Here is a 27,903-nt window from a genome sequence, read left to right as displayed (position 1 = left end):
ATGTTACTAAATTAAGAGAAAAGGGTCAAAAATACCCTCGAACTATTGAAAATAGATCACTTTTATCCTTTGTTAAGTTTTGGGATTAATTTTAACCCTGTCGTCTAAATTTGGGACCACATATACCGTTATATTTAACAGACCTCCACAGAATCTGCGAACATGGAAGAAATAATGACGTGGCTGCCAACGTGCCACCTAATTTCGATAGTTCAAGGGTAAACTGAAAGCCTCTGACTTTACGACATACACCTACAAATAACTTTTTTATTTCAAGTTAACAAAATGTAAATAGCTTATAGTTAGATTTTTGTTGTCAAAAACCTCATTAAACATGTATAAAGATAGAGATTCATCTTTTCAACGAATTTAGTAGATACAAAGATAAAGATTATATAGCCAAGTTTTTCTAACCTTCAAAAATACCTTCAGAGGACTATTACGTTTTCCAAAGCAAATTACATCACCGTCTATAAATTTCTATAACGTTATTGTTATTTTCTCCTTGTAATCCGTCTTGTCTTTTAGGATTTTATAGGTTTAAGAAGTATGTTGAATAACGTTCTTTTAGGTTTTTAGGTTTGAGAATTATTTTCCAAAAAAAATAGGATTAGAAAAGCAAGATAAGCTAGTTACGTTACCTCATAAAAAACTTTAAGGGCCTGTTTGGAAAGCCACCTGGTAACTGGAATTGGTGTAATTACTAGGGTAGTAATTACACAGCCTAGTAATTACACAAAGTGTAATTACAACGCACTGTTTGTTTGTCATAACGTAATTACGGTGTAATTACAAGCGTCTTGTTTGGTTGCACAAGTGTAATTACACAAATCACTTTAATTTAAAAATAACATTTAATTATAAAAAATTTAAAATTAATATTTAAAAAATATTGCCTTTATAAATGATATTAAATTAGTTATTTAATAACACATTGTTTCTTGAAAATATATTAATTAATAATCATATATTTGTAACAAAAATAATTGATATATATTTTTCAAATTAATATTTAATTTTAATTAATTATAAAACTTAAAAGAAGACTTTTTTTGTGAGAACGTCATGGATTGGATGTTTGACAAAAAAATAATATTAATAAATATAATGCCATAACATTATTCAAATGTTTGACACAAAAAATCCATCAAATGTAAGTGAAAAATAAACAACACGCAATGTGAAAGCAAATAACTTAAAATTGAAAATATAACCTAAATTCAAAATGCAAAAGAAAAAGTTCAACATAATACTCTTATGTCAAATTCCAACATTACATAAGTAAGTTCCAACGTAACTTAAGTAAATAATTCAAAAGAAAGGAAAAATATAAGTCTATAACCCCATTCACAATGAAATTCTACTTTAATAACGTCACCCGTTATATGTCAAGTTTGTTAATAACTCATTCTTTCCAATATTAAGAGGTGTAGTTTCAAATATTAGAATAATAACACGGTTATGCTAAATGAATAAAATAAAAAAATAAAAAAAATACGAGCAATTACATGGAATTACAAGAAGTAAAGGTTGGGAATGAAAAGAAAGAAAATGAAAAATAAATAATATAAAAAGAAAAATACATTTTAAAAAATAAAAATAATAAAAAAGTAAAAATAAAAAAAGAAATTAAAATAATAGAAATAAAAAATATTAAAAATCAAAAAAATTAAAATAATAGAAATAAAATAAATTAAAAATAAAAATAAATTAAAGTAAAAAAATAAACAAACTAAAAAGTAACCCTGTAATTACAGGGTGTAATTACACCCAATTCTCAGCCCCCCCTTGAGAATTGGAGAGTGTAATTACACCCTGTCAATTACACCCAATTCCACCTAACTGTGTAATTACTTGGTCAAACAAACAGGCCAAACTATGTAATTACACCCAATTACACCCAATTCCAATTACCTGGGTGGCTTTTCAAACAGGCCCAACAAATCTGTGCATAGCATATGTGAACAATAATACAATAGCAACCTATTTTGCCAAAGAAGATAGAAGTCCACTGTAAAAATTGAGAAACTCTATCAAATTTGTTGAGATAAAACCATAGCCGCCTATTTTTCTGTGCAAGATCAAACCCAAAACACAATTATCCACATAATTTATATCATAAGCAATAAACAAGCAAAAAGTGAAGGGAAAAGGGTCTTAGGCATGAATGAGATCTCATGTACTATAAGGAAAAGAAAGTTACCAGTGATCAAATTTTATCAGATATGCCCAAAGGGACACCACCGATTCAAACTCTAACAAAGAGATGTCCTGCCATGAAAATTAAACAGTCAAAGTTGTCAAAGTTAAAATCTGAAATGGGAGAGAACTAAATAAGGTCTAATTCTTGTTTTCCGGAAACAAAGTCAAATCCATAAGGAATTGCTAATAATTGGGTTGTTAAGGATATCACAATGCTAGTAATATTAGAACTCTATGTTGTGTTAAGAAATTAATATCTTACCAAGTGAAAAGAGAGGATCCCAATTTTACCATGAATCATTATACCTTCAAAATTCTAATATAAAACAGTTTTGAATTACAAATATTACAATTTTGTCTAACAATTGCTTCCGTAAAGAAATTATTTAATTTTAGAAGAGTATAAAAGTCGTTCAATATTTGAAGGCTATTTTGGTTAACCAACATTTATATTCATGCTTTTATAAATACAGATATATATAGTTATAATAATGTGTGAAACACTAAAGACATTTTGAATTTATGTATGTGAAACACTAAAGACATTTTGAATTTATGTTCGTCGATCTCTTCAATGCCTTGTCCAAATAGCACGCTGAATTAAAGCCTTGATTAGACAACAAAACAAAACCTGTTAACTTGATTTATGTTTTCATTTTTTGCTGCTTAATTCTGTAATCGCTTATGTTAATATATACTCATTGGATTTCCAAAAATCTCTTTAATTTACATTTCCAAACGTTACATAATCACATAGATATGGATATTATAAACAAGCAATTCCTTCACTAGAAAAGTACACTATTACAACACCACTCTCACTAAAGACGGATCTACCACACAATGGATTATGTGAGTTCAACAAAATTTATTATTTTCGATCAAACTACATACATATGTTTGAAAAACTAAAGGATTGCCATCCTTAGTTTTTTCATAGAGACCGTCTATAAGAAAAAGGAAAGTGGGAAAAGCTGCCCAATTCTATAATTAGCTCATGACAAAAGCTTTAATATTGCATGCTGACGATTTTATTGGGACACAATATTCCCTCATTGCTTGCTCACTCAGTGTACCACTCATCATATATCCAACTACTCATGAGTCCTATTCCTATAAATTTCAGTATCACCTCTTCATCGTTTCAAAAACTATTTACAGGATTCAACAAGTTCTTCAATGGGCATTATGGTTACGTTTGCATAGGTATAATCGATCTTCAATTATAGCTGGACTCTCACAATTTCTAATTCCGAACTCACGCACAGTTAAATTTCTTTACATTTAATTTTATAATAAATTTTTATTCTGTATTTTAATTTGAGGATCTCGCTTTTTGATCGATTTAGTCAATCAGAAACTAATTAAGTTTCGTTTTTAGCTTTAGCAAACATGTGAATACCAGAAAGTGGTTAGTTTTGTGACGTTCAACCTTATATCTAAGTGGCGCAAAGTAAAGTCAGTTAGGTAAAATCGCACATTGCTCCTTTGGTTTTAAGAATTTGTGATAATTAATTGGCTTATTGAAAACATCTTGTTGGCTGTTAAGAAGGCACTGAGGTTGTTAGTTAAACATTAGATTATGTTCCAAAGGTCTTAATTTTAGCATTTGGGATGATCACGTACGTGCGATGTTTAATTAAACTTTATTTTGTGTTTGAAAAGGAAATTTAACTACGTTAGAGATTATAGATGCTGTCAGCAAATCAAGGCTAATGGGTTGGTAAAAACGTCGTCTTCCCATTAATCATTATATATTACTGATAATGCCAAAAAAATATATTATATAGTACTGATAAATAGGATATCTTTAATTAGTGGTAGGCACCAGGACAGCATGACTTTGTTATGATTTTACCTTTTCCTTTATTCACAGTGATGTGTTTGAGATTATATTAAATCATTTAACTACAGAATTTTGTGTCCTAAGTTACGTATGGATAGTTACTATCTTAATCATGGCGGTCAAATTCAGGCTTGTCCACCATATTATTACCAAAGGAAGCAAAAAAAAGAAAAAAAGAAAAAAAGTTAAACAAGAAGCAAGGAGAGTTTACTTACACTGACGCACTTTCTACTTTCAACTTTTTACCCAAAGAAACTTAAGTAAGATAAGATATTGAAACAATTATTTTTTCCGATTTTCCACATAATTAACACTGTTACATGATTTTAGTAATATCATAATGATTTATAGTGCCGTGGGCGTCGTGAGAATTGTCACACTAGCAAAGGTTGCGGCGTGGTGAATACCGTACCACTGTATATAAATGGCAATGATTAGGAGCACTTTATCACCAAGTGAGAATTTCGGGTGCGAATCCGAATTAGTCGAGTCCCAAAATAAGTATTAAATACCGAATGTGATATAAATATTGAATCGTGCATGTGACACCACCAAAGGTGTGGTGAAGTTGTACTCCTCCATCCTAACCTAAAAGTCTCAAGTTCGAGCCGTGAAAACGAAGTCATCATTGATAAGGAGCATTTTGTCCTCAAGTAAAATTTTCTTAAGCGAATTCATATTAATCGAACACCAACAGATACTGGAGACTGGCTAGGAAACAAATCTTTTGCAATTCACTGGTGACCATATATGCATGTCACTTAATTAGATGTTCCTCATTTCATTACTTTTGTCTGGGATTGGAGATAATATTAATCTAAGTAAATGTTAGATTACTTATTTAGACCCAAAGTATTGCCACGATCCTAATATTTATTCTGATTGAAGAATCAAATTACACGGGTGCATTATTCTGATTGTTTTTTATGCATGTATTAAATATATAGTGATATTTGTAAGGTCCCTCCAATAACCTAGCTAGGTGCTCGATTTGATGTAGATCCCATCTAATTCTTTGTTTACATTTCCTTATGAATCATAGAACACTATACGTCTTCATCATTTCCTTGTTTTTTTCTTTAATTTCAATCTGGTCACTCGTGTGTAAAAAACGGATAAATTTATTTTCTTTTCTAACATACAGCATCTATTTTTTTTTCTTCTATTCTCAATATAGCATCTATTATTTTAGCAAAAGAATAACATCAACACGGTTGTAAAGGGCGAATTTTGTAGCCGTCTATTGCTTTCTTCTTCCTTTAGCCAAATATTCTGCCTCACATGTCATTTGTGAAGAATATGCTCCTAGTGAACTTTCGAAAACTTTTATAAACCACCCAAACTAAGATTCCATGTCTTACCGAGGCAGATTTAGAATTTAAAATTTATGAATATTATAGTGATTTAAGTTAGTACTATAATAATAATTGAATTCATATATATATATATATATATATATATATATATATATATATTGTAGTAGATTTTTAATATTTAATATATATACAACATCTAGGCAAAAGCTACTGAGTTTACATGAACCTATAACTTGACCTCTAAATCCGCCCCTCACAAGTGAATTATTTTAATGTATATAAAATATATGTTAAATCCCCTTTAAAAGGAATAAATTATATTTTGACTCATTAATGAAATTATTGACTTCGCCACTTACCCTACAACAAAAACTCTTCTCTTATAGGAAAAAAAGAAAGGCAAAAAAAGGCCACCCTAAATTTTATAGAAGAAAAAAAAAGAAAGCAAATTCTTTTTACGAGTAGGAAGTCATAAAATAACAGTAGTAGCTAACAAATTTCATAAACAACTAGGAATTAAATTTCTTTTTTCCTGCTAACCAATAGACTACAGATTAAACATGATTTTACAACTTGTACTACGTACCAAAGACAATCCACTAAGACATTTGAATGAGGAGGAGTTAATTACGTTTGAACTAAGCACAGAACCTTTTTTTTTTCTCTCTCTTCCCTCTGCTTGATTTTTCGTCATCACGTTGTTACAACTCTTTTCATTACACAAAAGCTGTAAGCTTTTTTTTCTCCATGCCAACGGCTGCACTAATATTAATTAAGCCGCTCTTCAAAGTCCCATTAAAATGTAGTACACCAGTGTAATCGGCAAGGCAATCAACATCCCAAAAATGACACTGCAAATTTGTTTTACAAATAAAAGAAATGAAAAAAAACAAATCAATCATGAAATTACAAAAAAAAATAAAAAATAAATTAAACACAATAAAAGATGTTAATTTATACTTACGCTGTGCTAAGAATGTCAGGATGAACGTTGTATTCCTTGGCGAAGACAAAGGGGACAATTCCTTGGGGTAGAGCTGCCTGTTTTCATGTTCATTTTATAATTTATTAGTAGGAGAACACACAAAATATAAATAATGCATGCAAAATTGCAAATTGTGAAACATTCCCTTTTGATAATAATTGTCGCAGCCCAAATCTTTTACAGTATTTTATATTTTTTGTACATCCTGAATTGAGTAGGTCTGCATCATGCACGCTGCACCTTATTTAGTTTTCTTCTAATTTTAATGAAGGAATATTTTATATAAGAATAAAGGAAGTTGTTGAAGATAATATAATAATGCAATTTATCAGCTCAAATTGAAGATGGTCAAAAAATGAAGATGACTAAGGGGTATTATTTTTAGAGCTCAAAAACTTAATTTATGATGGGTTCTGTAATGTATTCAATTGAATCTATTGATTTCGGCTCGAATTATGTATATAAACAAGAAAATAAACATATCATACTCATATAAGTTTACTGATTCTAAATTCTGAATTCGTTTATGTTACTTGGTTAGGTGCATGTTGTTCAAGCACAACTAGAATTTAAATTAATGAGTTTTGAAACTGTATGGGCTCCAAGCAGCAGGTTGGTTTAATTTATTTTAGTGGTAGGTCTAGTGGAGAGTTTGAAATAAAATAATTAACATAGCCATATCAGTTTTATGCTTTTAATAAATCAACAACATTTAATAGTGAAGGTATATATATAATAAGGAAGAAATGGAAGAGCAAAAGATTTGATGATGACCTGTACAATTGCCACGTGTAAGAGAGTTCCCCGGAGACCAACAGCAATGGAAGCAGCTGCCATAACAGCTGGACCTGTAAGGAATCTCACAGCCGCAGCAAAAGCTGCTACAGAATTCCCACATGCTATGATCCTTGGTTGCAAAGCCATGAACAGACCTGTCATCCATCAACTCTAACATTTCTTACATGGAAAATTATACTTCTGTACTTCCACTATATAACATATGCAATAGCAAATTGGAAAAAAAATAGTGAAAAGTAGCAATAACCCTTCTCTTTTAAGTGCATGGCATGCACCAAGGGGACCATGAGGTTTTACTTCTATTTTTAGTGAAAGCAATAATACTTAGTGATTGCTTCACGTTTGTCCAAATATTAGTGGACCGAGTTACCCATTATCTATGCTAATGAAAGATTACAAATGTTTCCTGAAATTAGTCGAGGTGTGCACAACTGGTTACTAAAAGGTAAAAAAGATCCCGTAAAATTAATCGAGATGAGCACAATTGATTATCTATGCTGATGAGAGGAAGCAAATAGCTAGTAAAATTAGTCGAGATGCGCACCACTAGCTATCTATGTTGATGAAAGGTAGTAAATATCCTGTAAAAATTAGTCGAGGTGAGCACAAACTGATTCGAACACTATCATTATTTAAAAAGAGGTGCGTGGCATCATCACTTCCACTTGTGGGAGTTTACTACTTGTAGTTATCATGATTGCAGCCATTGAGAGAGAAAAAGGGAGGTTTGAGAAATGAGAAAACATTGAGATGGGGTAAAGAAGACTTAATTAAAGAAATAAAGAGAGATATGATATGATGATGACCATACTGTTGGCTTACTTTGCTTTTTAGCACGCTCCTCTTCTAAACAGGTAATTTAATAATGTAAAGTTATGATATCTTAGAGGGACATTAAAATAAAAGAGACATATAATGTGTGTGCACACACTAATGTCTTCCTTGTGGAAAAATAATGAAAGTACTCACCAAGACTGAACATTGCCATGCCAAGTCCTGCATCTGACAGTATAGATATGGACTGTGCAATTATAGCAGGCATCTTCAAATTCCACCTACATTATTATAATAAAAAAGCTCTAATCAGAATATATACCAAAACCAAGAAAGAAAAAAGAATATTAATGGAAATTTGCAAATTAACCTGAATGAAACTAGAGACCAAGTGAGGCCAAACAAGCTTGAATAAGTGTTTGGGTTCCTAATAAGTTTCCTCCAAACCATGATCAGTATGAGCCTAGTCATTACACTTGTTGGTGGCATAACCTTTGCTTTGTTTTCTCCACATTTTTCACCTTCTTGATTGTTCATTGGATCAGCTCCATCTCTATTTGCAAAGCTGAAATCATCCCTCTCTATTTGCCCCTCAACTGTAAATTAAATCCAATTCATAATACATTAATTAAGCATAAATAAGGTGCACTTATACAATGTTCAAATCAAAGTGACAAAATTAGGAATAACTAATTACCAAAAAATAATAACCAGCAAATGTATAAATATTCTTATATAATATACATATGAGTGTATATGTCTCGTATATTTTAGCTAACGCTCGTAATCAATTTCGGACGACGGGCCAAAAATGTAAAAAGCCCTTACCTTTTCCAGGAGAGATAGGTACCCTAACATCCTTAGGTGCAGGCTGGTCTAAATTAGCAGCATAATCATGGCCTCCACCAAAAACATCAGAAACAGGAGAGGCACTTGAACTCCAAACAAACATATGAAGATCTTTGCCACCTTCCTCTCCCTTGTTAGCTTTCTTAGTAGTGCTTTTGTTGGCATTACTAGAAGGTGAAAACATGCCAGGATTTGGAGCTGGATAATTACTTTGTGCTGCTCCATGGTAATTATTGAATCTTGATTTCCCACTTTGATCTTCTTCATAATTTGAAGGTCTTGGAGTTGGCCCTCTTGAATTATTAGACATGCCATAAACATCATTCGCACCAAAGTTTGAGTTCCTCCCCGCAGTACCACCAGCCACCATTGAGTAAAAATCAGTATGGTTAAAACTAGACCCTCTTGGGGTTGGATTTCTTGAAGATTGCAAAGAGTAAATCTCTGCATTAGTCAAATTTGATGGCCTTGGAGTAGTAGAAGAAAAACCTTGTGACCTTCTTGAATATATATCAGACCTTGAAGCATTTGATTTTCTAACAGTAACATGAAGTTTCCCATCTTCTTTTAATTCTGCTTCAGTTTCCAAAACTTGTCTTCCATCTAATGACATGACATCAGAATCAACATGGATAGAGACAATTGATCCAGCAGTATCTGGAAACTGCTCAGAAATTAACATCCTTGCACCTCTAAACTCAAACATAAAAAGCATCAAAGTGTACCAAATAATACACTGAAGTACAACTATTTGCACCATCAAACTCCCAGAAAATTCACCATACATTCCTTTTAACAAAGGAATGCCCATAACTAAAGTATTTGGAAGAGTTGATAATGAAAAGAGTGTTATACTCCATTCTAAACTACCCCTTTTGCTTAAATTAGCCCAAACAGCAAGAGCCCCAAGAACAATGAGTTTCTGCAAAGTGTCAGCAGCAATGAACCTTAAGTTCATTTTGTATGGATTATTAGCAGCAATAAAATGGAAGGACAAAAGAGGAACAGCAAAAAGTGCAACAAATCTGTTAATTCCAGAACACTGGTCTGGTGAGAAAATTTTCCACCATTTAACAGAACCATAAGCTAGTATCATGGCCACATAAAGTGGCACAACAGCAGTCATAACATGGTAGAAATCAGCTAAAGTTATCATCTTTACTAAGTTCTTGAAATACCCAAATCAAGAAAACATACAAGGAAGGTTAAAGAAGTTGAGAAATAGAAGAAACTTTAGTAGAAATGAGGAAGTGGGGTTGGTAAATATAAGCAAAGTTATGTAAGAATAAGAAGGGAAGCATGTGTTTTGGTTTATGGGGTTGTGGGGATTTTGCAGAAAGGAGCAATATTTTTTGGCATTAGAGAATAGAGATTACAGAAAGAATACAGCTTTGAGAGTTGCGAGCAAAGCTTGCAGTCTCCAAAGCAAAGGGGGGATTTTTCTAATTATATTTTTTTGCCTATTACTCCCTTTGTTTTTTTGCTCTTTGTTTTGAGCTGTGTTTGGATTTGAAAGGAAAAAAAAAAAAAAAAAGGAGGGGTACTACGAAATTGGTATAATCTGGTATGGTAAGTTGGTATATGGCTCTATCTTCAATGGTTCACAGAGTTGTGTAGAGAAAAAGCATTTTGGTTGGAGGTGGTGTCCCTATAAGTACTTGTTTGCCGGAGCTTCTTTTTTAAAGTCATTTTCTTCTTGTTTTTGGCTTTTTGGCTCGTGGGCTGTTGATGGGCTACGCCTGTTCCTCTGGTGTTTATTTTTATCCCTATTTTTCTCAATATGTAGATTAACACAATACAGAACAGTTGGACCTTTTTATACCTGTCATCCTTTATAATAATATTTCACTATAATGATCATAATTTTTTTTTTGAGTCTATATTTCGTGTTATGTATATTACAATATTTCATTATAGCAGTAAAAAAAAAAAAAACTGAATAAACGATATTGTCATAGAAAGGTTTGATTGTGTTTCGTTTGCCTTTTGCCAAGGCAACATTCTCATGCAGGTGAAAATGATATAAAGCAGTATTGCCCCCTCACTGTTAAGTTCTTTATTAATGTAAAAAGAAATATCTTCTATTTATGTTCTGGAAATGGTGAATGTCCAAGGCCTGATTGAGGCCTTGATGGGGCATTGTGACAAGAACAGGAGCTAAGCAACAAGAAGGCTATGGTGAAATTAAAGGTGCATTTTTGTTGTGGGCCGCTTTGGTTTGTCCATTCCTAGTTCGATTTTTTATAGCCATTATTCTCAAGGGTGTGCTCTCTATGATCAAAATGTTAAGGGTTGTTTGGTTGGAGGTATTGAAAAAATTATTTTAACATAAAATCTCGCATAAAATAATTGTGTTTTATTAGAGGGATGAAGAAAAATAATATCTACTTAACTTATGCAATATTTGATTAAACGTGTAGCAAAAAATAGTTCCTACATAATCTTATATTGGAGAAAAAAAGTAACTGAAGACAACAATGTTCTTAAAAATCCCTATATAACATTTCCTATAGTGTTATTCCCCATATAACAATTAGTATATTATTAATCACCGTATAATAATCATTCGTTGTTATCCACTCCACACTGCATTATAATTCTCGCTAAACTAGCATGTGAACAGGTGGAGAGAATAAACGGGCTCTTTTGAAGACTACTTAAGTCATTTTAGTGCAAATCAGAAGAACTAAAGTTGTTGAATATAATTCTGCTATAACTCAACAACCAAAAAGCTCTGCGTTGAATTTCTGCCCCTTCGACTTGGCCACAAGGTAACAACCTCTAATACCCCCACATACCAATACACCATTGCAACGCGAGGGGGCTTTCCCATCATCCTACTTTGCTAAGAGGTGGTAGAAGCGCAATGACTGTAATTCAAACTTACTTTAATTAAACAGATTAAAGATTGGCCAACAAATACCCAAGATATAGCGGCATAACAGTTGTTACTATACCATCATGTAAATATATAGTTTTTTGTAGTTCTAGATAATTAGTATATAATCCTTTATTACAACATTTCTTGAGATGGAAACTCCTTATAGTTTAACTTTTAACTCAAAGAGGATGTAGAAAGGTGATTGGCGGCTTTGGAATAGTAAATATTATTCTTAGGGGGAAGATAGAGATAGAGATATGGTAAAATAATGTCCTAGAAGTGATAAAAGCCTACAGTCCACAGGGAAGCATGCGTTGAAATGAATGATGGATAGAAGTGGCGAATGAGAAAAATGGGAGCAAAGATTGGCGTGTCAGGGCAAGGGTCACAACTCTCTTGGACTCCCAAAAACAAACATTATGTTTAATTTGCACAAACTGCTATATATTGGTCCTAGGAAAATGGTTATGTTTCCCTAGGACTACAAAAGGGCATGCATTTCTTTATGCATTTCTTTACTCCCTCCGTCCCATGCTACTGGTCGTTAAAGTTATTAAAAATATTTGTCTCAAAATACTTGTCATTTTACAAAATTAAGATAGTATTAATATTTTTATCGCATTTTAACATCAGTTGAATTCATTGATAACCTCTTAAATTTGTTAGTAAATTTCATTTAGATATTCGAACTATGACTTGTTTCAATTGAACGTATGATAATGTGTTCCTATTAGACACTTTCGCCACAAATTTTAAAAACTTTTTGGTGCCCAAGCGCCCATTACTTTTAATATAGCGAACAAGTAACAACGAATGTGTGAGAAATATTAAGTTTGTTACTTCACACAAAAAATGAGGTGGCGGTATCACTTGAATTTAGTCGAGGTGGAGGTACAAACTAAATTTAGTCGAACACGACGATTATTAAAAAAAAAAAAAATTGAGTCATGTTAGTGGGAAAAGAATAGAGTATATTTTAGACCAATCTTTTGGGATTTTTCTACTAACTTAAGTGAAGATGAAAGCTTTGAATTTCCCAAATTTTTTGTCCTCTACCTCTAGTAGACCACTAGGTCTATTCCTCCTCTCATATTACTGATATCTATGTGTCACATTCAAATACACATTCATTGAAACATACTCATACATATGTGTATGGTTACTGTATAAGAGTTCTGGTCCAAGATGTAGTAGTAAAGAAAGAAAGAAAAAATGAGGGGGGGCGGGGAGGGGGAGGTTCTCTGAATCCTTTAATTAATTAGCAAAAAAAGAACTTTAAACCCAAATTAAGCAATTTGTGAATAAATAACGACTTCTTTGCTTATGGTGTGTGGCAATCAAATGAAAACTTGAAATTACTAATGGAACTGGCAATAAATGAACTATAGTTCATTCTACATTTAGGGAAAGGTGAAAAAGATCGAACTCAACCACTTTTTTAAGCGAAGGCAAATATTAAAGACCACCCCAAAAGAAGACAATCCGTGCAAAAAAATGGTATAGTACATGTAAAATTAACATGGGCAATTCGCAGGAATGCCCCTTATTCGGGGTGGTCTTTAATTTTTGTCCCTCAAATTGCTGGTCTTTAATTTTATCCTTCGCTTAAAAAAGTGGCCGAAAATACCCTGAGGTTCTGGGTTTGAACCCTGCTCAGTAAAAGAAAAGAAAAATTGCAAGGCAAGGTTTTGGGAAAAGTCTGTCTTATGCGGCATAGGTTGCCTTAAGGCATAACTAAAATTATGCCGGATCCGACATATGTTGTCTTAAGGCATAACTAAAAGTCTGTCGTATAATAAGGCAACCTATGCCGCATAAGACAGAACTAAAAGTCTACCTTATAAGGTAACCTTTGCCGGATCCGGCAGAACTTTAGTTATGCCTTAAGGCATCCTATGCTGCATAAGGCAGACTTTTCGAAAAATCCTGCCTTGCGATTTTTTTATTTTTATGCCTAACCCGAGGTTCAAACCCAGATGCTCGGGTCATTCTAGGCGAAGGGCAAAAATTAAAGACCAGCAATTTGGGGGCAAAAAATAAAGACCACCTCGAATGAGGGGCATTCCTGCGAATTGCCGATGTTAATTACATGTGATATACCATTTTTTTGCTCGGATTGTCCTTCTTTTGGGGCGGTCTTTAATTTTTGTCCTTCGCTTAAAAAAGTGGTTGAAAATACTAGGGTTGCCAATGGTTTTCAAAAAACCGACTTAACCGACCAAACCGTACCGTATCGAACCGATTTTTATGTTTTTTTAATAAAATCGACGATTTTTATATAAATTTATAATTGTACCGAATAATTAGATAGGCTTTTTATTTCATAAAAATAAATCAAAAAAATACCGAACCGAACCAAATAAGTTTATATGTGTAAAATATATTTTATATATTAAATTTAAATATAATAAAATAATAAAATTTTCACTTTGGGTTTGGGATGATGAAAATGATTACAAGCCAGCAATATAATTAAGGGCAAAAAACATATATGTACATAGTAAGAGGGTATATTTACAGAACACGACGATACTTTTCAGTTTACAAAATATATCAATAGATTTGTTACAAAATCTATACGAATTAGGTATATTAAAAAGAAGCAAATAAAACACATTAAATAAATTACTTTCCTTATTTTATCCACTTTTCTCTCTCCATTCAAAATTAAGAGATATTGTTCCCTGATTTTCTCCAACTTTTGTTTTTTTATTTCATCCACTTTTCTCTCCCCATTCAAAATTAAGAGATATTGTTCTCTAATTTTCTCCAACTTTTACTCAAAAAGTCCATTCTAATTGGTAATTTTTATGTACAAAGTTCATACATCAGAAAACATATATGTATAATTTTGTATGCAATATGTATAAACTGTATAAATTCGTTATAATTTTTATATATGAAACATGTATAAAAATCATATGTGTATTTTGATTATGATAGATTACATTTAAATTGCTTAAAATATAATCAAAGTATGTATAAATTTTGAGAAAATATATATAATAAATTTATAATTGATATAAACCAGATTCCATACAAAGTTCATACACCAGAAAATAGATATGTATAAATTTTTGTATGCAATATGTATAACTGTAGAAATTCATTATAATTTTCATGTATGAAATATATATAAAAGTTGTATGTATATTTTGATTATAATAAAGTATATATAAATTTTATAAAATCTGATCAAAGCATGTATAGATTATGAGAAAGTATATATGTATAATAAGTTTTCTGATTGATACAAACCAGATTCCATACACATATCATTTCAACATTTTTAAGACTAATTAATATCGAATTTATTCGCATTTCCTACACATTGTACCACATATATCTAATGATATATAGTAGATTCCATACACATTTCATACATATATTAGTTTTCAACATTTTTGAAAACTACAGTTTATATAATATATAAAGATTTCAAACACACAATGATCACACATACCTCAGAACGATACAAACCAATTTCTATATACAATTAATACACAAGTCGGTAATAAAAAATACTTTGTAATATTGGTTTGAAAATTTATTCTAGGAGAGAAGATGAATTTTAGGTCTGGAAATGGTGTCTATCATATAAGGAGAGAGAGAGAGAGAGAGAGAGAGAATTAGGTCTGGTAACTATCCTAAAATTAAGCCCACATTTAAAACCAGATTCTTTTCCTTAAAAAAAGCCTAAAATCATGAGTATCCCATTAAAACCAAATCTGGTATACTTTGTAATTTTGTTGGTATGTTTTGTAAATAAGGAAAAATATCCTTATGTTTTGTAATAGAGAGTCTTTAAATAGTATTGTAAGGTCATTTTCCCTATAATTAACACCTCAAGTTCCAGCTCTGAAACCTATTATATTACTCCTATTGAAATTAAATTAGCTCTAGCATCTCGAGCAGTAACTAGTAAGCTACAAGGTATTCCAACGATCTGAAAGTTACAAAGTACTATTAGATACCTTTCCTCTCGTATGATTTTAAATTCTCTTATTGGATACTTAATCTTAGTAGTCTCAGTTCTTGAGTTTCATCTTGATTGATTTTTTCCCCTCGTGCGATCTAAAATATATTTTTTTGTTTTTGCTTAGCATTATTTTACACCGCCGTAAAATAGTGAGATCAATCTCTGTTCTTGTTCTTTCATGTTTTCTTGATTCATAACCTTTTAATCAGTAAAAATATCTAAGGAGTTTTTATCAAAATCCTATAGAAGTATGTATGATCCTATGTCTTAACTTTTACTAGTGACTGTAATATGATGTTCTTTAAAAAAATTGAAAATTAACCGAGTCGTACCGGTACCAAGAGAAACCGACATGATGGGACGGTTTTAAAAAGTCCAATTTTGGTTCTACAAAATAAAATAACCGAAAAATTGGTATGGTATAAATTTTCTAAAATGACCACCCGAACTGTACCATTGACACCCCTAGAAAATACCCTGAGGTTCTGGATTCGAATCCTCGCTCCGTCAAAAAAGAAAAAATCGCAAGGCAAGGCTTTGGGAAAAGTCTGTCTTATGCGGCATAGGTTATCTTAAGGAATAACTAAAGGTATGCCGGATCCGGCATAGGTTGCCTTAAGGCATAACTAAAAGTCTGCCTTATAAGACAACCTATGCCGTCTCCGACAGAGGTTGCCTTAAGGCATAACTAAAAGTCTACCTTATAAGGCAACCTCTGCCGGATCCGGCAGAACTTTAGTTATGCCGCATAAGGCAGACTTTTCCAAAAGCCTTGCCTTGAGATTTTTTTTTTTCATGCTTGAGCCGGGGTTCGAACTTAGAACCTAAGGTATTCTAAGCGAAGGGCAAAAATTAAAAACCATCAATTTGAGGGACAAAAATTAAAGACCACCCTCAATAAGGTGCATTCCTGCTAATTGCCCGTAATATACATGTTAATGAAAAGGACTAAATAATGGATTAAAAGCTAATTTTCCAAGAGAAAAAAAAAAAAAAAACATTGAACGCCTTAAAATCAACAAAGAGTCATATATATTGGGAGGAAAAGAATGGAGTACCATTTTAGTTGTGGCAAATGTTGACTTTCATTGTTCTTAACTAAAACTGCATTTGTTAAGGCAATGGCATGATCTCCTTAAAACTTTCATATCTCTTAGTTAACATGCTTAATTTATGTTTACGGGTATTGAGAATATATGGTTGATGATATTATGTCTTGGATAATAAGGGCAAGCATGAAAAATATTAAATACCATAATATGCGCACAAAAGTAATAAAAAGGTTTGCACTTATCTGCAAACCTGTATATTGAGTATTTCCCATATACTACAGCAATTCCAGTGAAATACAAGAAAATTTGAAAAGAATATTCAAACCACATATTCAGTAAGCTAGAAACCTTGCACAACAGATTGGTGCAGTATTGCTGCAGTTTAATCGAACTTCTATATAAAAAGCTCCATTTATCACAACCAGAGATCAATTGTAGGATCACAAACCCATTCATAGACAGCAGCCAAACTGAAACCATCTATATACAGACACTCTGTGTTCTATAAACCCTTGGAGCCAGGAAGGTCGATCCATTGAAGTTGAAGTTCGACCTCTCCACATTCCACATTTCTCAATCTTAGGCACATATCTTGCACAACCTGGCCATCTTTCCAAATCACATTAGACTCTTCTGCTAGACAGTTAGATCTGCACGGTGGTATTCTTGTAATAATGGTGCCACCTGGGAGGCCACTTAAGTTCATTTTGACAGCCTCTAGAAATGGTTTGATGTCAAATTCGGCATCTCCCATTTTGTCATCTTTGCTGAATATATCGTGATCATAGACAGTCTGGAAACAGAGACAAAAATACGTAAACAAGAAATACAAACACCGGAAAGTGTATACATTAGCACATTAAGGAGCATAAATATTGATCAATTTTTTCTGCTTAACAGATAGGTCTCTCATATAATAACCAGCAAGCAAGAAACTATACCAGCTTAACAGGAAGATTGGGATCTGCAACAGAAAGAGTTAAATCTTCATTCCACTCAGGATTAACATCCTTCTTTATAACTCGGGTCTTGAATTTCTGCGCTCAATATGTAAAACATGAAAGTCAAGAACTTCGGTGAGAGCAATTAACAATATACATATAAGGAGGAAGAATTCACAATTTACTACACATCCCAAATCTGCGGCTTACCATCTTCCATGCAGTTAATAACAAAATAACATAGTAGCCAGAACATTGAACGAAAAGAAGAACCAAGTATTGGAGTCCTCATGTTTTTTTCTTTTGTTAGTAAGACAATAGCTGTCATATCACCCGCTATTTTGGGAAGCTCAAAGTACCAATTGAGTCATGCATTATGGCAAAGAATGCAGATATTTACAAGTCACAGATTTTTTTTTTTTTTGTGATAATCGTAGTGTCTGGGCCAGCTTGAGGGCACCTCGACTAATTCCACGGGGATCTGCTGCCTCCCACCAACATAGACGCTGGGTAACTCTGTCCACCAAGGATTGGACACTGGGAAGAAATCACCTAGTTTTTTTTTTCTCCCATTAGGATTTGAATAGGTCACATAGTATAACAGACATTGTTATCTTTTAGGATTTGAATAGGTCACATAGTATAACAGACATTGTTATCTTCTGACCTTAATTTAGAACACGAAACAGGTAAAAAAAATGCTGCTCTTTTTGTAAACTCCGAGCAGTATTCTTCCCTTAGATTATAGTACTTCAACAAATCAAAGGATTTGGCAACAAGGTCACAGATATATCGTCTTCTTGAAGCAGCTTTCCAAATCCTATAAAATACATGGACAAGTTCCAAAAAGATTCTCAAAAGCTTTTCTGAGTAATGCAATAGTGCAAACACCTGGGGTATGTAAGTTTCTCCATACCAATCCACCAAAGTCAATAAACTATCACCTACTCCTACCTTTCTTATACCCCAGTCGAAACAGAGCAACAACTCCACCCATTGTACTTTTCATAACCTGGAAAACCCGAATGGCCAAGCTTTCTAAACCTAGCATTTATCATGCCATAAACTTCACAAATCTGCATCAGCCAAAAGGGTTTATAGCTCCGGACTCAACACATAGAACGCCGAAATTCAGAAACCTCCAGAAAACAAGAATTACATCACACCTTACACATTCTATGCCTCCTTATTATAGACAAAACCTACTAAAAGCATATGTCTTTCTCGATGAGACTACAATCCATTTCTACAAGCCAAGACTAAAAATATGATTGAACTGCGAAAAATAGATAAATTTCAACACCCCTTCCCCAGCCTCATTCGGAAAGTAATGACTTCAAAAGGGCATCTGAAAAGAACTTTAATAACTTGAGATAATCAATTTGACTTAGATTTTACCATAAGAAGACTCCCAAACATAGATTGTAATCAGAACTTCCACAAAAATGAAAAATTAAACCCTATGAATTTAATTATAAACTGCATGGGTTAAGAAAAGGAAAAACGGGCGGTGTCTTTTTTTCTGATTTTAAATCCAATAAAACGGGGCCCATTGTCAAAAATGAACTGGTAACGCTAAAGATAACACCTTTTTAGCGTAATTTCCACATAAAAATTTAGATAAATCCTTCAGATGTCAAGTTAATTGACTACAAACCTCATGCACAAATTCTAGAAAAAAGATTACAGACAGTGGGTCGGGGGCGGAGCCACATAGGGCCGAGGGGTTGAACCCCTTCGGCGGAAAAAGACACTATTTATGCATGGTTAAAATTATTTTCATATATATATATATAGTAGACGTTGTTTAATTTTTAATATTTTGAACCTCTTAGTAAAAATTCTGGCTCCGCCAGTGCAGTGGGTGATCAATACTCATAGACTTAAAATGTGGACTTTACTTACATGAAAACTGAAAATTCCTCCACCCTATAAATGATTTTACCCGCAAATGTTTAAAATCACAGTAGTACACGAAAAACTCAACCAAAAACCAGACAAAAAAATCTGAAACAGTTTTAAAAAAAAAAAAAAAAAGAGAGAGAGAGAAGAATTTGATGGAACTTCGAACCTGTTTACCCATCTTGAGGACGAGGTAGGGATCACTGCTACGAACATCACGAACAGCGAGATTCACACCTTTCTTGACTCGTACTCTCAGTAGACCCAAAAGGTTTTCCATTTCAGACTCTTGCTGATGTTTTTGGTAATTGATACGATACTCCTTTAATTAAGCCCCGTCTCTTTCCCTTTCACCATACTTGCTAATTCTTTCTTTTTCATCCCCTTTCTTCCAAAATATAAAATAAAAATATATACATAGGAATTATTTTATGCGGTGTTTGGTTATAGTTATTAATTAGTCTCGAGAATCATTTTATATTAAAATGGTAGGATTAGCTGTCATATAGAAGCTGAGATAGCTAACTCCGTGGGATATCCTCATCTATCCCATTCTGGTGAACAAATGACCCCTTACGTCTTATTCGGATGATTGTAACATATGATTTCATAATATATCATATATTGTATTATACTATATTAGTTTGATAAATATAACATTTGAATAGATTGTATCATTTTTTGTTATTTTATAATGTCAAGCAACATCAATATGAACAATAAAGTTATAATATTACTCCCTCCGTTTCAATTTATGTCACGTTTTTTTTTCCCTTTTAAGCAGTCCAAAAAAAAAAGATATATTTCTATATTTAGTAACAAGTTTAAACCTTTTATTTTATCTCTAATGAGTAGATCTATAGCCATAAAAATTCTATAGCTTGTTTTAGATTACAAATTTCAAGAAAATTTCTTTTTTTAATCTTAAACTCAACACCAAGCCAAACCACTCTACATAAATTGAAACGAAGGAGTACAAAGAAAAAAAAAAGAATCTGAGAAGAGTTATTATAAAAAGATGAAGGGTAAAGGATAAAATAAAATTATTAAATAATAAATAAAAGCAAGATGAGAAAATAGAGAGGTCATTATGCGATCACACTAAATCGTCGTTACATATCATTACACCGTTTCTTTACTAACAACAAATTTGACAATAAATATAATTTAAATAAAAACAAAAACAAACGTTATACTTAAAGTAACAACACGATACAATATACAGAGTAATAGGTAACAACCATCCAAATAAGTTGTTAGTTTTATGTTCATTTTATCTTTGTATAAGTAAAGTATTATCCGGTTGCAATTTGCTTCGGATTTAGATTTAGTTATGTCATTGTTATTGACTTTTCGCTTACAACCTCCCCACCAAGTCAAATAAAGTATTCCCGTTGGCCGTTACAAAGACAGAAGTTTTTGTTTTTTTCTTCTTCTTTTTTGTTGAGAAAATATGAGTTCTTCTATAACAAGTCAAGTAGTCAATTTATCGGAGAATAATACGAAAATGATCGATAATCAATCAAGAACTTTAGGAGCTGTTTGGACATAATTTGAAATCATGAGATGAATCATGATTTGAAACCATGTTTGGACATACAATTTGAATTTCTTAAGTTGTATTTTTTCTTATAGATCTGAAAACTCTACAAGTTGTGAAAACTATCAAAATTTCTCAATTCTTATACAATTTTATCAAAATTTCCCAATTCTTATGGATAAGTTTATATTACTACATAGAAGGAAATGATGGACATTTGGTTACTCATTTTACAGAAATTCTTACGGATAAGTTTATATTACTACATAGATATACTATATTACTACATAGAAGGAAATGATGGGCATTTGGTTACTCATTTTACAGAGGTTGGGCTGATTGTTACTGAACATAAAGCCAGCTAATTTATTAATGTGGTAATGTCTTTGGAAACACATAGAACATAAACAAAGGTTGGTAGAAGTTAATAGGCTAGTAAATGGTTGGGGGAGCAATTGTTAAAAATATCTACCAAATTATGGGTCTTTTTTTACAAAATATAAACTTATGAGTTAAGTTTTACATTTAAAATTTTTGAAATCATGACTTGAAAATTCTAAATCATGGCTTTTTAAATAATTTGAAATTTTATCTCATGACATGAAATCGCATGTCCAAACGCCTATTTAGAGAAAAGGAATAAAAATCGAAGGATACAATTATACAATACGCTCATCAACTGGAAAAGGCAGTTTCAGAAAGATTCAATTTAAAACGAAATTATTGTTGATAAATTGATTTTTCTCTGATAAGTACGTGTTACAGCTAACAAACAATCAAGCAAATCGGCCCCACATTATCGTACGTAGTTGGACCTATACTGCACAGGGCCACCACTACTTTGCACATTATTGGATAATATGTTGGCGTTTTGACTAATTTTAGGTGGGGTTGCCACCAATAGCCAGCCGCGTGTAACTTTCTTTATCAATAGAAAACGAGCCAATTGATTACTTTATCTCTAATGAAGTTGAATTAAGCATCCCAATCCGATCAATGGTAGTTCAAAATTCAAATCAGAAAGCAACATAACAGAAGAAAATAAAGAAATAGTTGCTATATATGCATGTTACTGATTATAACTGATGGCGTAAACATATTTTTACATTATCAACATATGTGAGTTGAGTCATTTTCACAAATCTAGTCATCGGTATTCTTGGATTGAGTTGAGTCAATTTTTCATTCCCTTCGTTTTTTTTAGTTATCCAATTTGCATTTTGAGCTCCCTTAGTGTTTATTTTACTAAGTTGCCTTATTAATCAGGCTTACAAAATTTCAAATTTGATTATGACTACTTCAATAAGTTTGAAAAATAGTTACTTCAAAATATGAGTAAAATTTAAGAAATAATTATTTTTCTCTTAATTTGCTAAAATGAACAAGTAAAAGAAAAATATTATTTTTATATATTGAAAAAATAAAATAGAACCGGAATTACGTACTTATGGATTGACTTGCAACCGTCATACAAGAAATTGCACAGTTTGTCCTTCAAATGGGCTGGTATTTAATTTTTGCTATTCAAAATCAAACTCATGCCTAGCGGGTCATAAGGTTTTTTTAAGGATGAGGGAATAAAATTTATGTCCCGCGAAAAATTTATTTGGCTTGAGGACAAAAATTAAAGACCAGCACAAAATAGAGACAAAAGTGCAAGTGACCCCTTGCAACCGTCATAGCCTATTGGGCTATCCTTCACCGGGCCAATTAGACTCAATTCCATGGGCCAAAATCCAATCCAATTCAAAGAAAACCCATCCCGTTAAGCCTTTACAGATTTTCCCTCCAAAAGAAGAAGACACTCCAAAAAAATGGAGCCATGGGAAGCACTGGATGTAGACGATTCCGATCTCCACTCTCTTCTCCGCCCTTGTAAACGACGACTCCACCAAAACCCTAATCTCTCCACCTCCACGTCATCTTCTCCGCCGCCTTCTCAGACACTCGAAATCTCACAGTCAGAAAATTCTCATAATAATCAGTTACAATCGCCGCCACAACAACGCATAATTCCCGGACCAGCAGGTGCGGTACAAGCTGCAATGCAACAACGTACACACGATCGTCAATCTCATAATTCAATGTCTTCTTCTCAAGGAGATAATACGATACCTACTCAAGAGTATGTTAGGAGAGCTGTTGAAAAATCGTCCCATTTTGACTACGATTTTCAATCCAATCCATGGCTTTGTGCTCTTGAATTTGTTGGTATGGATGTTAGGGTTTTTAGCTTTTGCTTGTAGGTATTAATGCGTCAGTTCACTTGTACGCTCTCGAGAGTCAATTTGACTAATCTTCAATGTTTTAATTAAAATTTAGATGTTCTAAAACTATATAAAAATACTATAAATGTTGGTCAAAATTCATGTACTAATTGACTCTTGAGAAGCAAAGCTTGACAAGTAGAAGTGAACGGAGGGAGTACTATTGTTTTTTGTTTTTTATTCATGGATAAGGTGTACATTGATGTTTATTCAGGTGAGGAGAACGGGAAAATACAATGTACGCCTTTGAGCTCTGTTAATAAATGCCTAAAAGCTGATAGGGTTGATCAGGTATTGTCACTTTTTTTCATACTCGATTCATGGATAAAGGCATCACTAGAAAATATAGGTAACTACCCAGCTTGAGTACATAGGAGGGTAGCCGGGATTTTAAGTTTATGGGTTCTGGATTTTAGAATGAAGATTTCTAGTGCTAATTACTTGTTTCTAAATCTAAGATGTATGCATATTTAATGAATTTCGTAACATAAATAAACCATTTGAGCAAAAGCTGTTGATTTCAGTTGAACCAGTATCTGAGCTTCTACCTCCGCCCCTTCTCGAGTATGAGGTTAAACTAATCAATTTTCAGTCTCAGTTTGGAGACATTCATTTCATTTTATTTCTCAAAATAAAATTTACAGGCTTAGAAACTGAATAAAAGGTTTCTAAACCCCTGCCTACGAAAGTAGGGGATTGCCTTCTGGGTCGAACTCGTCGCACATGGCTTGCCTAGTGCGGGTTACCTCTCCTATGTGGTTTGCAGGCTATTGCACAGGAGTGTTAGCACTCAAAGGGCAGCAGCTGCGGGTTCCCTTGTCATAAAAAAAAAAAAACTGAATAAAAGGTTATGTGCTAGCCTTTTATAACTAATTATTTTCGAAAGACGTACAGAAATAGTTGTCAAAGAAAAACATATTTGACCCCCAAATATTACTAGTGTCTATCAAGGAACAAAGGGAGTATTAGAAAAGTGAATACAAGAACGATCTTTTCCAGAAAGAACTGAGACAATAGTTGAAATACTAGGTCCCTCAGACCGTATCACTACACAAGTTTCTGATAATCTAAAGGAACTAAGGAAGTCTTAATTTAAGCAATTTTACGCTTGACCCAATGCGTAACAGTGGGAACTACCAAATATAGATGGTTAAGTTGTTGTGATTACTTATTTTTCATTTTGGGAGTGGCAAAAATATATGATGAGATAAAAGTTAGTAAACCATAAAGAGTTCAGAAGTCTTTTTGGCTTCTATTATTCAGTACGATTAACTACTTTTCGGCGATTGGCTCTTAATCCTGGCAATTATTGTTTTCATAGGTTGTGGCAGTTGTTAAGTCTTGCACACAGAATGGTCTTGGTGGTCTGATGGTGACTTTGAAGGTATAGTTCTTTTGAGCATAATGTTGATAACAGTGAAAAGTGTGCAAGTTGCAACTGATTTTCTTAGTTCCAAATTTAGGATCCTACAGGTTCAATTGGTGCTAGCATTCATCAAAAAGTACTTAGCGAAAGTCCGCACGGAAAGGATATTTGCATTGGTTCAGTTTTGATACTGCAAAAGGTTCTTCCTGTTACTATCCATCCTCTTTTTGACATGTTCAAACCCACCTCTAAACTCCTTCCCGGGAGTCAACAGTTTTGGCCTTATCCCACTGGGCTCTCTTTTACTCGAGGCCTAGAACTCTTTGTTGAAGGTGGAGGGTCCTTCCCACATTATTTTCTCTCACTTGTCTTCTCTCTGTTATATCTTCTAAGATCTCCAAAACATAATTGACGTGTAATATTTTCACATACTTAAAAACCATTGACCTAATATTGGAATCCAGGTTGCAGTGTTTAGCCCTTCAAGCTCAGCATATTATCTTAACATAACACTGGGGAACCTGACAAAGGTGTGCATGCTTTGCTTGTTATTTTTTATAAGACACATGCTTAGCCTACTATTGTGAAACAGCAACCATTACATCAGTTTCAATCATTACATCCATGTATTGCTATCATTGACTTCAATCTTTCAGGAACAAGATTAAATAAATGTGAGCATTTTTTTCAATTTGTTTCTTGAAGTTATATACCTGTTCTAACTAGCTGAACCAGCTACTTCCCCTTCATGCACCGTGTACCTGAGAAGTTTTTGTAACTGCAAAGCTGAGATTCCTGTAGTTCTAAGTCAAAAGTTGTGTTTTAGGGATGAAAAACATGGTTCCATTAGGAATGCTTTTCGTAAAATGTCCATCTCCTGCATGTTGACCCTTAAATGATCATAGACTTGGTTAATTTCATTTTATGAAACATCAATCACTGCCAAAAATGTTATATAGGTGCTTCTCATCAGGTCCCTATGTTGCCAATCATTTATTATCGCTCAACATGCTTTATGTGGATAATGCTGTGTTTGTAAATTCAAGTTAAACAAACACTGAAAACTTCATGTCTTCAATGTCAATTGAGCTCATTTCTTCTTAGTGCAACTTGCATAATTGGATACAGTCGAAGTCGATGTAGAAAAGGATTTGGTGGAAATGACACTATCACCATTTATTTGTTTGTAATCTCCATACACCTGCGTGCTTGAATTGTCTGCATATGTGGTTTTGTTACTTTGTCCGTGTAATGGATGTAGTTGCCTGAGACATGACTCTGTCAATATGTATATGATTATATCTCCCTTCATCGTGAGCTAGCATTCTCTAGTGCTCTCTCTGTCTCTGCTTTGCTCTTAGATACTACAATAACTCAATATAAAACATCTACAAGTAACAAAGGAATTGTATGCAAGAGTTTTAGATCTTTCACTTGCCCGTAAGGCTATCAGACGAAGACTACTGGAAGTTGGTGTTATTTATCTTGTATCCTCTAATTTGATATTGTACAGTGAGCACTTTAGACTCATATGCATTTCCACTGGGTACCATATAAGGTTCATAATCTTGTAAGGACATAAGAACGCTGTAAAAAAATTGTCAATCTTGTATCATGATTCATGATTGATAAAGCTTTGAGTATAATCCTAAGAGCTTTAAGTGCACTACCTGCAGGTTTTCTGCAAAGAAAGTGGACCTCCATTAGCGAACAGCCTAGCAGCATATGAAGTCAATTACAGTGATCCTGAAAGTGGTAGGTTGATATTTCTTTTTTATTATGAACTATGACAAGTCTGTATATTAGGAACATTTTCTTTAGACTGTTGCACTATCAATGGTTTATAAGAAAGGTTTCTAGTATCCTGGCTAATTATTCATATAAAATTACAGCATCAGCCTCTGCTGGAAAAGCTAGCGCACTGCAGAGGATTTCCTTTCCAGACAAAGAAACAATTGAAGAAATCCTAGACGATAGGACCATGGAGTGCATGTCTGCAGGTGGAAGTTTGCATAACGAGATTCAAATGGAGAAGGAAAATCTAGCTCCAAATAGCTACCTATGCAACAATAGTAGTGCCTTTACAAAGACCTCCGCGGTAAGCAGAGAATGTCTCGATCAGAGACGGACTAGTGCGACAGAATTTGATGGAGCAGTTATAAATAGAGGCACTCTTAATGAAAATAATGACCAGCAAATGGGAGAGTATTCTGAGGGTATCCTCATGCCGGGGAACAAAAGAGATAGTCCAACAAAGAACCACTTTGATCCAGAAATTCCGGTACCTGATGAAGTCAAGGATCATAGACAACCAATTGCTTCGAAGGTGTCACTGCCTCAATGGACAGATGATCAACTTGATGAACTGTTTGCCTGCGATGACGATGATGAATGAACTGTACTTTAAAAAGATTTTGGTCACTTTTTGTTTACGTTAGTTTTATATCCAGTTAACTCTAATGAAAGTAGTTCTCAAAATTCCTGTAAAGTGTGATCTAGTCCTTTCTATTTTTGACATCCCTATTTTTTCATCATCGTCAGTTGGAAAGCATAATAACGTACTCCACTTTATACTATTTTGACGTACCTAGTTCATGGTAACCCTAAGTTTCAATTTTTTCTCTTAACACATCAGGAAAAGGATTTTATCATAACGTGGCAAGTGAACTCACACAACTTTGTCAGAGCTTATATAATTGTGTGAATAAAGCATAGATTTTGTAAAACTCATGAGTGCAACAAAAAACATGAATTTATCTCCTCTTACACCACAGGATATACAAATTTTAGGTCATTTTTTTCTCTCACAAAATAGAGCTTCACACAACTACTGTTAGTTGTGTGTGACACATTAAAAAAATTCTATTTATGTATCATACTTTTCTTTTTTAATTTATTCCAGAAATTATCCTACTTATCTAACATTAATTAAACCTAAAAATTTCTTGTTTTACCCTCCTATACAAATGTCTATGACCGGTTTTAAACCATAAGTTTCAATTTTTTTCTCTTAACACCACAGCCAATCAAACATTGCGTTATAAATTAGGATAGAGTAGTGCACTGACATCTTATAACGCTGGCAAGTGAACGCTCACACACACGTTTGTCGGAGCTTATATAATTTTTTTTCCTCAATAAAGCATAGATGCCTATTAAAACTCATGTCCTCAAACCACTTCATTGTGCAACACCCAACCATAAC

The 27,903-nt window shown here is 33.1% G+C and overlaps 3 protein-coding genes across 3 annotated transcripts; 1 reads left to right on the top strand and 2 right to left on the bottom strand.

Moving 5' to 3' along the window:
• Positions 1 to 5,793: 5,793 nt before the first annotated feature.
• LOC132043966 (probable auxin efflux carrier component 1c) lies at positions 5,794 to 10,443 on the bottom strand. Its single transcript, XM_059434435.1, has 6 exons — positions 8,750 to 10,443; positions 8,292 to 8,517; positions 8,117 to 8,202; positions 7,124 to 7,281; positions 6,329 to 6,405; positions 5,794 to 6,215 (listed from the first exon to the last, which is right to left on the bottom strand). Exons 1-6 carry the CDS (start codon positions 9,924 to 9,926, stop codon positions 6,149 to 6,151), a joined length of 1,791 nt encoding a protein of 596 aa, XP_059290418.1. The 5' UTR covers positions 9,927 to 10,443; the 3' UTR covers positions 5,794 to 6,148.
• Positions 10,444 to 16,902: 6,459 nt separating this feature from the next.
• Positions 16,903 to 19,877, bottom strand: LOC132043974 (protein C2-DOMAIN ABA-RELATED 4-like). The gene is made up of 3 exons (XM_059434449.1): positions 19,695 to 19,877; positions 17,624 to 17,719; positions 16,903 to 17,475 (listed from the first exon to the last, which is right to left on the bottom strand). The coding sequence occupies exons 1-3, from the start codon at positions 19,803 to 19,805 to the stop codon at positions 17,185 to 17,187; spliced, it is 498 nt and encodes a 165-aa protein (XP_059290432.1). The 5' UTR covers positions 19,806 to 19,877; the 3' UTR covers positions 16,903 to 17,184.
• Positions 19,878 to 22,706: 2,829 nt separating this feature from the next.
• Positions 22,707 to 27,186, top strand: LOC132043981 (uncharacterized). Its single transcript, XM_059434460.1, has 7 exons — positions 22,707 to 23,276; positions 23,547 to 23,623; positions 24,654 to 24,716; positions 24,796 to 24,897; positions 25,163 to 25,228; positions 26,375 to 26,453; positions 26,588 to 27,186. The coding sequence occupies exons 1-7, from the start codon at positions 22,880 to 22,882 to the stop codon at positions 27,091 to 27,093; spliced, it is 1,290 nt and encodes a 429-aa protein (XP_059290443.1). The 5' UTR covers positions 22,707 to 22,879; the 3' UTR covers positions 27,094 to 27,186.
• The last annotated feature ends 717 nt before the right edge of the window (positions 27,187 to 27,903 follow it).

The sequence above is a fragment of the Lycium ferocissimum genome, unplaced genomic scaffold, assembly GCF_029784015.1.
Source record: "Lycium ferocissimum isolate CSIRO_LF1 unplaced genomic scaffold, AGI_CSIRO_Lferr_CH_V1 ctg32, whole genome shotgun sequence".
Lineage (NCBI taxonomy): Eukaryota > Viridiplantae > Streptophyta > Magnoliopsida > Solanales > Solanaceae > Lycium > Lycium ferocissimum.
Note: the sequence above shows the minus strand (reverse complement) of the source record. Positions and strands in the feature narration are given on the sequence as shown.